General features: G+C 49.4%; 1 protein-coding gene across 6 annotated transcripts in view; it reads right to left on the bottom strand.

Annotated features, from left to right (window-relative positions):
- The window catches only part of ANKS6 (ankyrin repeat and sterile alpha motif domain containing 6), a 70009-nt gene extending 58968 nt beyond the window's left edge, over window positions 1-11041 (bottom strand). For 5 of the 6 annotated variants that reach the window (XM_021665490.2, XM_012475755.2, XM_012475757.2 and 2 more), the window contains exon 1: window positions 571-1697. In XM_021665490.2, the coding sequence (XP_021521165.1) occupies window positions 571-1150 (580 nt within the window). In that variant the 5' untranslated portion in view covers window positions 1151-1697. Of the gene's footprint in view, window positions 1-570; window positions 1698-10682 lie in introns of those variants that run through there. The other variant, XM_064379602.1, reaches the window with a different exon arrangement.
- Window positions 11042-12089: the final 1048 nt, after the last annotated feature.

Raw genomic sequence — 12089 nt, 5'->3', positions numbered from 1 at the left:
TCAGGCACACTATTGTAGAGCAAGGGCTGGCAAACTATAGCCCATGGTTCAAATATGCCCCACTGCCTGTTTTTGTAATTATAATTTATTGGAACCTAGCCACACCCAACTCATTTACATATTGCCGGTATAGCCACACCCACTCATTTACTCATTACTTAAGGAAGGCTGCTTTCACTCTAGCAGAATTGACCACTGTAGTTTTAACAGAGACTGTATGGCCCATATAGCCTATTTGGCCTTTTACAGAAAAAGTTTGCCAAACCTTGTTCTAGAAGGACCCCAGAACCACCTGCATCAGAATGATGTGGTTGGGGAGAATGGCCTTGCTATGGAAGCTTCCAGGCTCTTCCTCAAGGTTACTAAATGAGACTCTCCAGAGACTGGGCTGCAACCTGCATGTCACAGGCAATCTCCTCCATACTTAAGCACATCACTTCCTCAGTCTCACTAGTCTGCAGGGCTGGACTCTGATTTCTGTGTGTACTTCCAGTAAAGCAATCCTCAGCTTAAGCCACATAAACACAATCTAGGGTCCTCTGTAAAGTCCCAGGGGGCATGCAGCCTGACCTGTTTTGGGCCTGACGGTGGTCAGCGGGTCCAGGTAGTCTACAAGGTCCCTGTGCTTGCAGTCCAGCGCAACCTCGAAGGCGGTCTTCTCCAGCACACTGAGGTGGTCGGGGTTGGCGCCCTTCTCCACCAGCTGCTGGGCCACTCCAAGTCGCCCAGTGAGTGCAGCCAGCATCAGTGGGCTCCAGCTCACGGTCCGGGCTGCGCGGTTGGGGTCCGCGCCCCACTCCATCAGTAGACGCACCACGGCCTCGTGCCCATGCTGGATGGCGGCCATCAGGGCTGTGATGTCCAGGGGCTCATCCCTGCTGCTGCCCAACCCCGGCTGCTCGCCCGAGGGGTGGTGATGGTCCACAAAGGCACCGGCTTCCAGGAGCAGCTTCACCACACCCAGGTGGCCACCCCGAGAGGCTACAGTGAGCACACTGGCCCCCAGCCGGTTCTGGGCATTGACATCAGCCCCGTGATCCAACAGGAGGTGTGCCACACTCACATGCCCAAATCTGCCAGGAAGATGGAGAATGAGTGACACTAAATGCAGAGCAATCAGGAGACAGCTTATGTAGTCCCTATTTGTCATGAATTATTAGTCCTGACAGCTGCTCATAAGAGGTCTTATTCTTGTGCCAGGCACTGTGCCAGCCCCACAGATGCAGATGTGCCATCATTAAGGTGAGCAGCTGCCCTGCCTGGGTTCAAATCCAGCTCTCCCCATCACTGGCTGTATGACCTTCAGGAAGAACTTTAGTTTCTTTGTGCCTTCCTTTCCTGATCTGTAAAATGGGGCTATAACTGTACCTACTTCAAGGGTTGCTGGGGATTAAATGAGTTATATGTAAAGCACCTGGCTCTGTGCCTGGTCACAGGAAGCATCACATCAGTGTCAGTCATTGTTAGCTATTATAATTGTTCATGTTACATTACTCAATGTGCCAAAGGTTACCTGGCTGGTAAGGTGTGGCATCGGGGCCAGAACAGGTCTGTGTGAATCCCGCTGCCCTTGCTTTTTCCCCTACACCACGCTGCCTCCTACATTTCAGACAGATCATTTTATTATGCTTTATAGCCTGGAATCTTTCTCTCTGTCTGTGCTCTAACTTCCCCACAGGCAGGGCCTATGTCTGATTCATTTCTACCCTCCCCATCCCCGAACACACACATCCATGCCAAGAGGTGTGACAAGGCTGTGGTCAGCAGATGGGCTGGGTACCATGGTCTGGAGGCCTGCTGCCACCTGCTGGCAGGAATGTTTACTGCAGGTGGCTGAGGAGCCAGCCTGGGCCAGACTTTTCTCAATGAAGTCGCTGCTGGGCCCCTGGAGAGAGAGATCTGCACCCACCAACTTCCTAATACCAGGAGAAGGAAAACAGGTGCCTCTTCCCAGCAAAATCTCTTCCTTATTTAACACCAGAGGGCAGAAAAGTTTTGTTCTGTGGTGTTTCTGGTGGGCTCGGAGCTGTGTGTCTCTGAGCTGGAAGCAGCCCTGGACTAACAAGGAAACAATGACAAGAGAGGGGCTGTCTATGCCACGTTTCCCAGACCGCAAAGCCACTGTCATGTCTGCATCTGTGAGGCAGCTTTCTGGGCTTCTCGATGCTCAGCCTTCCTTTCCAGGAGCCGGTTTTGCACCTTATCTAAACACAGGACCTCCCTCCTCCTGGCAGCTGGCAGCTGGCAGCCAGAGCTGAACTCTGTCCAAGGCTCGGGCTGAATACCTCCTGGGACATGAACCTGAACTGTATGGGGCTCCTCAGCCACGGAGTGAAAGCCTAGTGACCCAGCTCCATCAGCAGCAGGGGGCTGGGCCTCTTGGCCGCCACTCCCAGAGCAGAAAGGGACAAACTGAAACCAACTCAAATGCAGAAAGCTCCACCCCAGTGTCTCCCTGCCTGCAGTCTGGTTCCCTCCTGCCCATCCTCCATGTGACCCCAAATGATATTCTCTGAACCCAAATCTGTCACTCCCCAGCTTCTGATTGCCAGAGACCTGCCTGCTTTGCCAACCTCACTTCCTCCCGCTCCCACATCACACCTTCCAGTCATACTCACCAGTTACTATCCTCCCTCCCCAACACCACCTTCACCATCCTGACCCCACCACAGGATTCTCCTGTCCTCATTACTCAGCACACCCTGGCCCTGCTGAAGGAGTCAGCTCAGGTCTCACCTGCTCCGTGCAGCTTCCAGACCATCCCTTACCAGGCTAGGTCAGTGGCCCTCACCTGAGCACCTTGACCTTTTAGTATGTATTAAGAAGGTCGCCTCCGGCTGCACTTGAGCCCTCTTTCTCTGTCTCTCCTACTTAATGGCAGACTCTCCAAGGACAGGGCAGGGTTCCTTGCATGTTGCTTCCCCAGCCCCTACCATAGTAGCTGATCCACATTGGAGCTCAGTAAATTTTGTCAAATAAATGAGTTGAGTAAATGAGTGCATAAATTGCATAACCAAGTAGGGGAAGGTCCTGAGGTGAGCAGTGGAAATCACTGAAGAACTGGTATATCCTCCACTGGAGTAGAGATTTCTAAAAAATTACACTGTTTAGTTACCAAGCAGGAGATAAAATCTAGCATAATCCCTATCAGCAGATTATGAGGTGCTGTCACATTTTTATCTCATTTGATCTTAATAAACCCTGAGATAAACTCACAGATTAGGAAACTGAAGATTATGGTGGAAAGCAATTAATCTAAAGCCTCTCAATTTGAACATGAGAGAGTCAAAAGTTGAACCTGGACTCAAAATTGCAGCTCCAGTAGAACCAATTTTTCAGGAGGAACAAAAGGGCTGAATTAGAGCAGAAACAGTGAAATTTGGAATGTTTTCTGAATGTGTGAGTAGCCAAAGAGAGCATTCAACTATGCTGAAAATATAAAAGGATTCAAGCAAGGCTGAGATAATATTGTGGATGCTAAGTTTCTAATAGGTAATTACCAGAGGTGGGCTTGCTAGGGGCTTTCTGAACAGGTGCTACGATTACTGATGAATTTCAACAATTAACACCTGTGCTTAAAGAGCTGGCACACATCTTCCCCTCCCAAATCACCGGGCTGAGAGTCTAGCTCTGCCCCACTGGCAGGCAGGAAATGAAGGGTAGGGAAGGAAGATAAATACTATGCAGTCCTATCGCTTGGACCGAAGTCTCTGGCAAATTTAGCAAGCTGCTTCCTCGCCACCAACACCAAGAGGGAAACTATCAGTTACAGAATTCATGGCTGGGAACACAGGTTCTGGAGCCACCTCCCTAGGTGTGAATCTGACTAGCCACTTGGTAGCTATGTGTCTTGGGCAAGTTATTTAACTTCTCTGTGCCTCAATTTCTCATCTATGAAATAAGGGTGACAATAGTACCTCCTTCCTAAGGTTTTATATAGATTGAAAGAGTTAATTCATTTAAAGCATTTAACACAGTGCTTGATACAAAGTGGGCGCTCAATAAAGGTTACCTTTTTGTTTGAGACGGAGTCTTGCTCTGTCACCAGGCTGGAGTGCAGTGGCGCGATCTCAGCTCACTGCAACCTCTGCCTCCTGGGTTCAAGCAATTCTCCTGCCTCAGCCTCCCAAGTAGCTGGGACTATAGGCACGTGCCACCATGCCTAGCTAATTTTTGTATTTTTAGTAGAGATGGGGTTTCACCATGTTGGTCAGAATGGTCTCAATCTCTTGACTTTGTGATCCACCCACCTGGGCCTCCCAAAGTGCTGGGATTACAGGCATAAGCCACAGTGCCCAGCCAAAGGTTACGTGTTATTTTAAGAACAGGAAAAAACACTAACATAACCACTTCTAATGCTAAAACACCCACAAGAGACCAAAGCACAGGGTGTCTGACAGTCTGGCCTGATCCACACAGACAGCCGGGATGATAAATAGATGCTTACTTAGACCCAGTGTGGTGGCTGCCAGGGGTGTGGTTTTGAGCAGGATTCTGGGGCATATCCAGATCTAAGGAAGAAGAGCACAAGGCTGGAAGGTGTTAGCATACAGGCCATGCATTTGCCTACCCCGATCTGAACGACAGACACACTGTATATCCTTCCGAAAGTCTTCCATACTAGACACACTACTCCTCAACTTGACCTTTTAGTATGAATTATGCAGCAGAAAGCTGGAGCACAACTCAACACAGGCAGAGGTGCTACCTGAATATAGAGTCAGTGTCACATCAACTGAGAAACAGCACATTTTAAAGTACCCAGGCTCAGACAATCCTGCAGAACTTGTTAAACTCGTCTCTGAGATACTCCAAGGCATGTCAGTGCTGCCAGTCACAAACCTCACTCAGTAAGTTCCTCAGGGGATTCACTAGGGCCTCTCTGCATGCACTCGGTGGACTACAGAGATGAGACACACATCAGTGGCTCCCAAACCTACCATACAAGAGAATCACTGGGAGCCTATTCTCACAGAGTCCCTGTCCGTTACTCCCCTCACCGCCCCAGGCCTTCTGAATCATAATCTCCAGAAAAGGAACTCAAGAATCTGCACTTAGACAAGCATCCTGGTGATTCTGATGCGTGGCCAAGTTTGGGTACTGAGGAAGCCAATCAGCATTAACACGTGTGGTGGATGCTACCACAGAGGCCTTTCTGAGGAAGAGGAACCAGAGAATAGGGAGATATCACGACATGCTTCACAGAAGCAGCTAAGCTGAGAGGAAGAGGTGGTTTCATGAAAGGCAAAAGGGGCTTCCCTGTATGTTATGATGAGCAGTCTGAAATCAGACTCTCCAAGTCTACTCTAACAAGCTGCAAGCTCGTGAGAAAATTTTGTAATCTCAATCTCAGATCCTCATCCGTAAAGCAGAGACAGTATTCTTGGCACACAGTAGATGCTCGATAAATGTCAGAAAAATATATAGATATAGATATAGATTTAGATATATAGAAAAGGCCTGGATGAAACTATCTTGGCCAGAGTTTAGGAAGCCGAGAAAAAAGCAGAAGAGAGGATGCAGGAGGGGTCTGAACATGAGAGCCTTCAATGCCATGCTAAGTGCTCTGGCAAGAGGAGCCTGCATGGGGGGACATGACCATTCATTCCAGAAAGATCTGGAAGCTCTGTAGAGGAGAGATCAGAGAAAAAAAGAATGATCCTGTCCAAACATCAATAGTACCAAGGTAGAGGAAACCCTGGTATTAACAAACTCTGGAAGGTTATGCAAGAAACTGAGGATGGGTGGGGCCGAGTAGATGGTGGACAGGGTGACAGACTTCACTCTATACCACTATACGTATGTGTGTACGCTGGGAGAAAAGGAGAGCAGTGGAGACCACTGCAAAGGTCTGGCCTGAGCTGAGGCAAAGGGGATGGAGGGAAGGATGTGGGTTTACAGGCTACCACAGGTGCAGAATGGGCAGATTTGGACATCAGGGCAGATGGGTAGCAGGTGGAGGATGTACCTGGAGTTTTAAAGCTTAAGAGAGTAGGTAATGAGACTAAGAGGGAAGAAAGGCTGATAGCCTGAAAGGCTTTTTGATCACCCCAGGTTGCTCTAAGCAAGAAATCAGGTGTCTTAAGACAAAGGACCCCAACACACTCACAGGTGCAGAAAACACTGGACTTAGTACACCCGTGCAAACAGGCAGCCCACACATTATAAATGGGTTGCATTTCCAAAGTACATTTGTAGATTCACATAGACATCCAAAGGCTGGGAAATGGTTAAGCAAAACACAGTACTGTCCCATGGATGGACTATCTCACAGCAGTGGAAAATAATATAGTTGAAAATAATGCAGGACAGAATTTAGCTGGTGATACAAACTGAATTAGATTAGAACTGTGTAACATTTGGAAAAGATCTCAGTGATATAAAATATTATTGGGTCACAACGAGAAAATTATGGGTAAGGCCAGGCACTTTGTAATTGCCACACTTTGGGATGCTGAGGTGGGTGGATCACTTGAGGTCAGGAGTTCGAGACCAGCTTGGCCAAACATGGTGAAACCCTGTCTCTACTGAAAATACAAAAAAAATTAGCCAGGCGTGGTGGTGCACATCTGTAGTCCCAGCTACACTGGGGGCTGAAGCAGGAGAATCACTTGAACCCAGGAGGCAGAGGTTGCAGTGAGCCGAGACTGCACCACTGCACTCCAGACTGGGTGACAGAGCAAGCTTCTGTCTCGAAAAAAGAGAAAAGAAAAAAAAAGGAAAAGAACAAGAGAAAATTATGGATAAGAATTTTGGGTTTTCAATGCCTTTTAGAGAAACAAAGGGCTCATATATATGGAAAGATGCTTCCTTTCACTTACCACTTAAAAATGCAAATCACAGCCAGGTTGAGAAATGATTTTTCACCCATGAGATGGGTAAAAATCCAGGGCTGACAACATACTGTTGGCGAAACATGTTATAGAAAAACAGGTGCTCACATGCATTGCTGGTAGTAAGCAGAATAATGGGCTCCCAGTGATGTCCCCAGACTGATCCCAGAAGCTATAAATATATGTTACATGGCAAAGGGGAAACTGAGGTTGCAGATACAATGAAAGTTGCTAATCAGCTGGCTGGCATTGAGCAGAGCAGCCTAAATTATCCAGGTGAGCCTAAAGTAATCACAGGGTCCTTTGTATGTGGAAGAGGAAAGCAGAAGACTCAGAGTAAGAGGAGATGTAAGGATGGAAGCAGAAGTGGAAGTGATGTGATTGCTGCTGGCTTTGAAGCTGGAAGGTGACCAAGAGCCAAGGAATGTGAGCAGCCTCTAGAAGCTGGAAAAGCAAGAAACTTCTCTTCTAGAGTATCTAGAAGAAATGCAGCCTTGCCAGTACCTTTATTTCAGCCAAATGAGGCCCATTTGGTACTTGTGGCCTCTAGAACTGTAAGATAGCACATCTGTGTTGTTTTAAACCAAGGGAGTGGCAATTTCTTACAACAACCATAGAAAACTAATACACCTATGTGGATAGCAATTAGGCAGTACGCATCAAGATTACAAAAGCCTATATTCCCCACTTCCAGAATTTCTTGCAGATCCACTTCCTCATGTGTGAACTATGTATCAGATTATGCATTGCAGCATGAATGTAACAGCAAGTGACTAGAAACCACCTAAATGACCATCAATAAGGAATTGGTTAAACAAATTATACAATGAAACACTGTGAGGCTATCCAAAAATGAGGAAGGTTTTTACAGAATATGGAAAGACTGCCAAAGTACATTAAATGAAAAAAAGCTAGCTACAGAAAGTGTGTAGCGTATAAGAATGGGGCTGAAGAGAAAACCAACAACCTTATTTGCTCATACGTATAAAGCAATGGCTCTCAACTGGGGGCTATCACACCCCCCAGAGGGACATGTGGCAATGTCTGGAAACACTAAGATTATCACAACTTGGTTGCAGGGCGGGTTACTGGCACCTAATGAGGAAAGACCAAGGATGCTACTAAACATCCTACAAAAAAGAATGATCCTGTCCAAATATGCAAGAAACTGAGTGATGGGTGGGGCCGAGTACATGGTGGATGGGGTGACGGACTTCATTCTATACCACTATATGTACCTGTGTGTAGTCTTATGTTTAAACCTTATGAATATATTATTCAAAAATTAAATGTAAAATGCCCTTAAAGTTTATTATAACATTGCTTTAATTATAAACCTCTTAAAAAAAAAAAAAGGGCTGGAAGTCAGAACCATTTTTCTATGAAAAACAATGTTTACTCAGCTTAGAGAACTCTCCTCCCCTTCCTACCTGAAGCCTGCTGCTTACTCCTTCATGACTGACCCCATTGGCAATAAGACCACTCAAATATCTCCCATCCTAAAAACCCTCTTTAGACCCTAAGCAAGTATCCTGCTTCCCACAAACCCAAGCCCAGTAAAAGGGCCATGTGCACTTCCTGTGTATTCAAACTATTCACTCTTCTACCACTGCAATCCCACCTGGACCCCTACCCTCCAGAGAACTCTCCCGCCCAAGCCCCTGATGTGTTAACCTCCTGTGTTCAATCAGTCCTCTCTTTCCTCTCCCTCTCTGCAGTGACGCTGTTGCCAGTACTTGAAATCCTTCCTTAATTCCTGACTACTCCTTTTACTGTCCAATCTTTAAGTGCCTATGTTTCTCTGGGTTCTGCCCTGGTGAAATGGTCAGGAACAGGCAGCTCTGGAGTTAGATTGCACAGGTTCAAAACCTGGCTTTTCTACTTGATAGCTGTGTGGTTTTGGGCAAGCTACTTGACCTCTGTGTCTTGGTAGTAACAGTGTCTACCACATAGAGCTGTTGTAAAGGTAAAATGGGTTAACATGTGTAATGCTCCTGGAACAGGAGTTGCATATAGGTGTTCAATAAATATTAACACAGAAGTTGCAAAAATTATAGCGGTTATTCCCCTCCCTGTATCCAGGCTCTTTGGAATGTGATTTTGCAACTCCTCCCCATCAAGCAGTAAAGCCTATCTATTCTCTCAGTCTGGGCTGGACTTGCGACTTGCTTTGGCCAAGAGAAAACAAAAGAAGAGATCACTATGCTTCCAATCCTAAGGACCCTGCTGCTGACCCATGAACAAGCCTGGGCTAGCCTTCTGGAAGAGTAAAGAGAAGCAGTCCGGGTACCTCCATGGCCACAGCAGACATCAAGCCAGCCCTCAGCAACAGAGTAACCTAGGTCCCTTACATAGACGTGAGCATGGTGCTGACGAGACGTACGAAGAAGCCAGATGAGAAGAGAGTGGCAAAACTGTGCAAAAGAAACAGCTGTTGCTTTAAGAAAGTCACCGGGTTTCTCGTGGTTGTCTTGTGGCAATGGGTGCTTGACAGTCATCTACCATGACTAGTATCATTCTTACATTGCACATTCACTTTGGCTAATACCTTCTACCCCAAAGTTCCAGTTGTCATCAGTATGCCAGTAACTGCCTGAATCCTTAGGCCCAGACTCTCCTTTACCCTCCAGACTCTCATCTCCAGTTCCCCGCTGGAAAGCTCTTCGTCAGGGTGGAGAGGGGTACACAGACTCTCACTTGATGTGTGCTTGAAGGTCGGGCTCATTCCCAAACCTGGGCTTTCTGTGTGCTCTAGCGCAGGGCATTCACTGCCATCATGCCCAGTCATCCAAGCCAGATCCTTGCTGTCTCCCTTAACCCCTCCCCAAGGGCCAGTCATCAACTCCCTGAATATACTTCCTGAATATATCACAAAGATCACTCCCTGATTTATTCCCTGAATATATCAAACTCATCTGGGTGCCCTCCTGACACTGTCTCCATTCTGGTCTATGCCACCATCACCTGTCACTCAGACTGCAGCAAATTCCACCTAACCAGCCTTTTTGATTCTAGCTTAACTATCTATTCTCACACTTCAAAGAAAGTAATTTTTCCAAAACATAAATTTGATCGTCACGCATTCTGCCTAGAACTTTCCATGGCTCCCTATTACCCTAGGACAGCTAGTGTTTCTCAGCCCCACCCCCACCGCCACCCCCCAACCCCCCCACCACCACCTGGCATGTGCCTTCTCTCCAGGGAGAACTAGTACATCATTCTACTCATATATCATTTTACCAGTCTTACCAGCTCGTGCACCCAAGCCTTTGCATGGGCCTCCCCTCATGCCCTTCCCACATCCCACTTGTTCTGTCCTGGCTAATTCTTAGGCATCCGCAAGTCTCCACGTGGATATCAACATCATTTCTCCCAGATACCTTCCCCCATGGCTCCAGAGCTCCTCAAACCTTTCCGGGCTTGCCGTTCCTTTGCCTGGCCTGCCCACCACTGCCCTGGGTGGGGACTCTGCCGGGGTCTCGCAGAAGAAGCCTCAACGCCAAGCCAGGGAAGGAAGGCAGGTTGTAAGGAAACCCCTACTGCAGTAAGAAATAAATTAAATCTCTAAGGTTCAGAGTCCTTACGATTCCATTCGCAGTCTCCAGATTGTATTCTGAAAGGCCACAGTTTCTAAGAAACTGATTTTATGTTAATTCAAAAGTATTTCCACGTCTGCGCTCAAAGTTTACCAAAACTACTCAAAAGTTTACCATTCCAATTCTAAGGAGTCCTTAACTCTTTACCTCCCGGGGCATCTGGCCGCCGGGGAGATCCGACCGTCGGGGACCGCGTCCTGGGCCAGCGCCTAGCACCACTCTGGTCCCGGTCCCCCGGGCCCCGCCGCCTCACCTGGCCGCCTGCATGAGAGCGCTCCAGCCGTAGTGGTTACGGCTGTTGACCGAGGCGCCGCGGCGCAGCAGGAAGCGCACCAGCGGTTCGTGGCCCCCGGCCGCCGCGAACTGCAGCGCGGTGTTGCCCGCCTCGTCCGAGCAGTCCACAGGCACCGGAGCGCCGACCGTAACCGCCGTTGAGGCCCCGGACCCGGCCGCCTCGGCCCCCGCCGGCTCCGCCCCCGCCTCCGGCTCCGCGCCGCGCTCGGCTGGCTCCGCCGCCCCCGGTTCCAGCAGCCGCCGCGCGGTCTCCGTGTCGCCCTGGTCACACGCGCGCAGCAGCAGCTGAAAAGCCGGGGGCAGCCCGCCTTCGCCCATCGCCGCCGCCACGCGCGGCCCGCGCCCGTCCGCCCTGCCCGCCGCGCCGGCTCCGCCCCCGGATACCGCCCGCCGGCGCCCCCTTCCGGCCACCCCCCGCGCCGCGCGTCTACTGTGTGCCGGGCGCGCGCCGGAGTCGGGGCCGCGCGCCTCCTGCGCCCGCGTTCGGGGGTCCAGGGAAGCTTAGGGAAGCTCAGAGGAGCGCCCGCCCCAGGCCCGCGTGTCCCCTTCTGCTTCTTCGGCGTCCGCTCGCCTCCCTGTCCCGGGGCTCCAGAGACTTCCTGCCAGGGCAAAGGTAGGAGCGGCGGCCCCAGCCCCTCCGCACGCTGCGGCCAGGGCCATGGGCCCGGGTCTGAGTCCGCAGCTGTATGGGCCTTGACTTGAACAGCGGACTCGGCTGACTCCTCCGCAGCCCGTGGCACTGAACCTCAGCTTCTTGAGCAAGGAAGCGGCTGAATTAAGGAACGAACGGGTTTATTGTTTCCTCACAGTGTCCTGCGGTGCCCTTAATGCCGCTCCTTCATCTGGGCCGGGCCGCTGGGGCTATTAGCGCCTCCTGTCCCTTCTCTTTCTCTCTTTTATTTCAACTTTTATTATAAAAATTAAAGGGTACACGTGCAGGTTTGTTACACGGGTAAATTGCGTGACGCTGAGGCTTGGGGTCTCAGCGATCCCGTCTTCCAGGCAGTGAGCATAATACTCCCCAAGGGATTTTTCAGCCCGCAGTCCCCTCCATCCCTCCCTCGTCTAGTGATCCCCAGCGTTTATTGTTCCCATCTTTGTGTCCATGTGTACTAAATGTTTAGCTCCCACTTATAAGTGAGAACATGCAGTATTTGGTTTTCTGTTCTTGTTAAGTCGCTTAGGATAATGACCTCCAGCTGCATCCATGCTGCTGCAAAGGACATGATTTCATTCTTTCTCATGGCTGCATAGTATACCATAGTTTCCCATCGTATATATGCACCACAATTCTCTCCTTCCTTCCCTTCCCTCCCACCCCTCTCTCTTTCCCTCCCTCCCTCCCTCCCTTCCTTCTTTCCTTCTT

Source organism: Aotus nancymaae, unplaced genomic scaffold, assembly GCF_030222135.1.
Source record: "Aotus nancymaae isolate 86718 unplaced genomic scaffold, 86718_ANA_hifiasm-v0.15.2.pri h1tg000003l, whole genome shotgun sequence".
Classification (NCBI taxonomy): domain Eukaryota; kingdom Metazoa; phylum Chordata; class Mammalia; order Primates; family Aotidae; genus Aotus; species Aotus nancymaae.
Note: the sequence above shows the minus strand (reverse complement) of the source record. Positions and strands in the feature narration are given on the sequence as shown.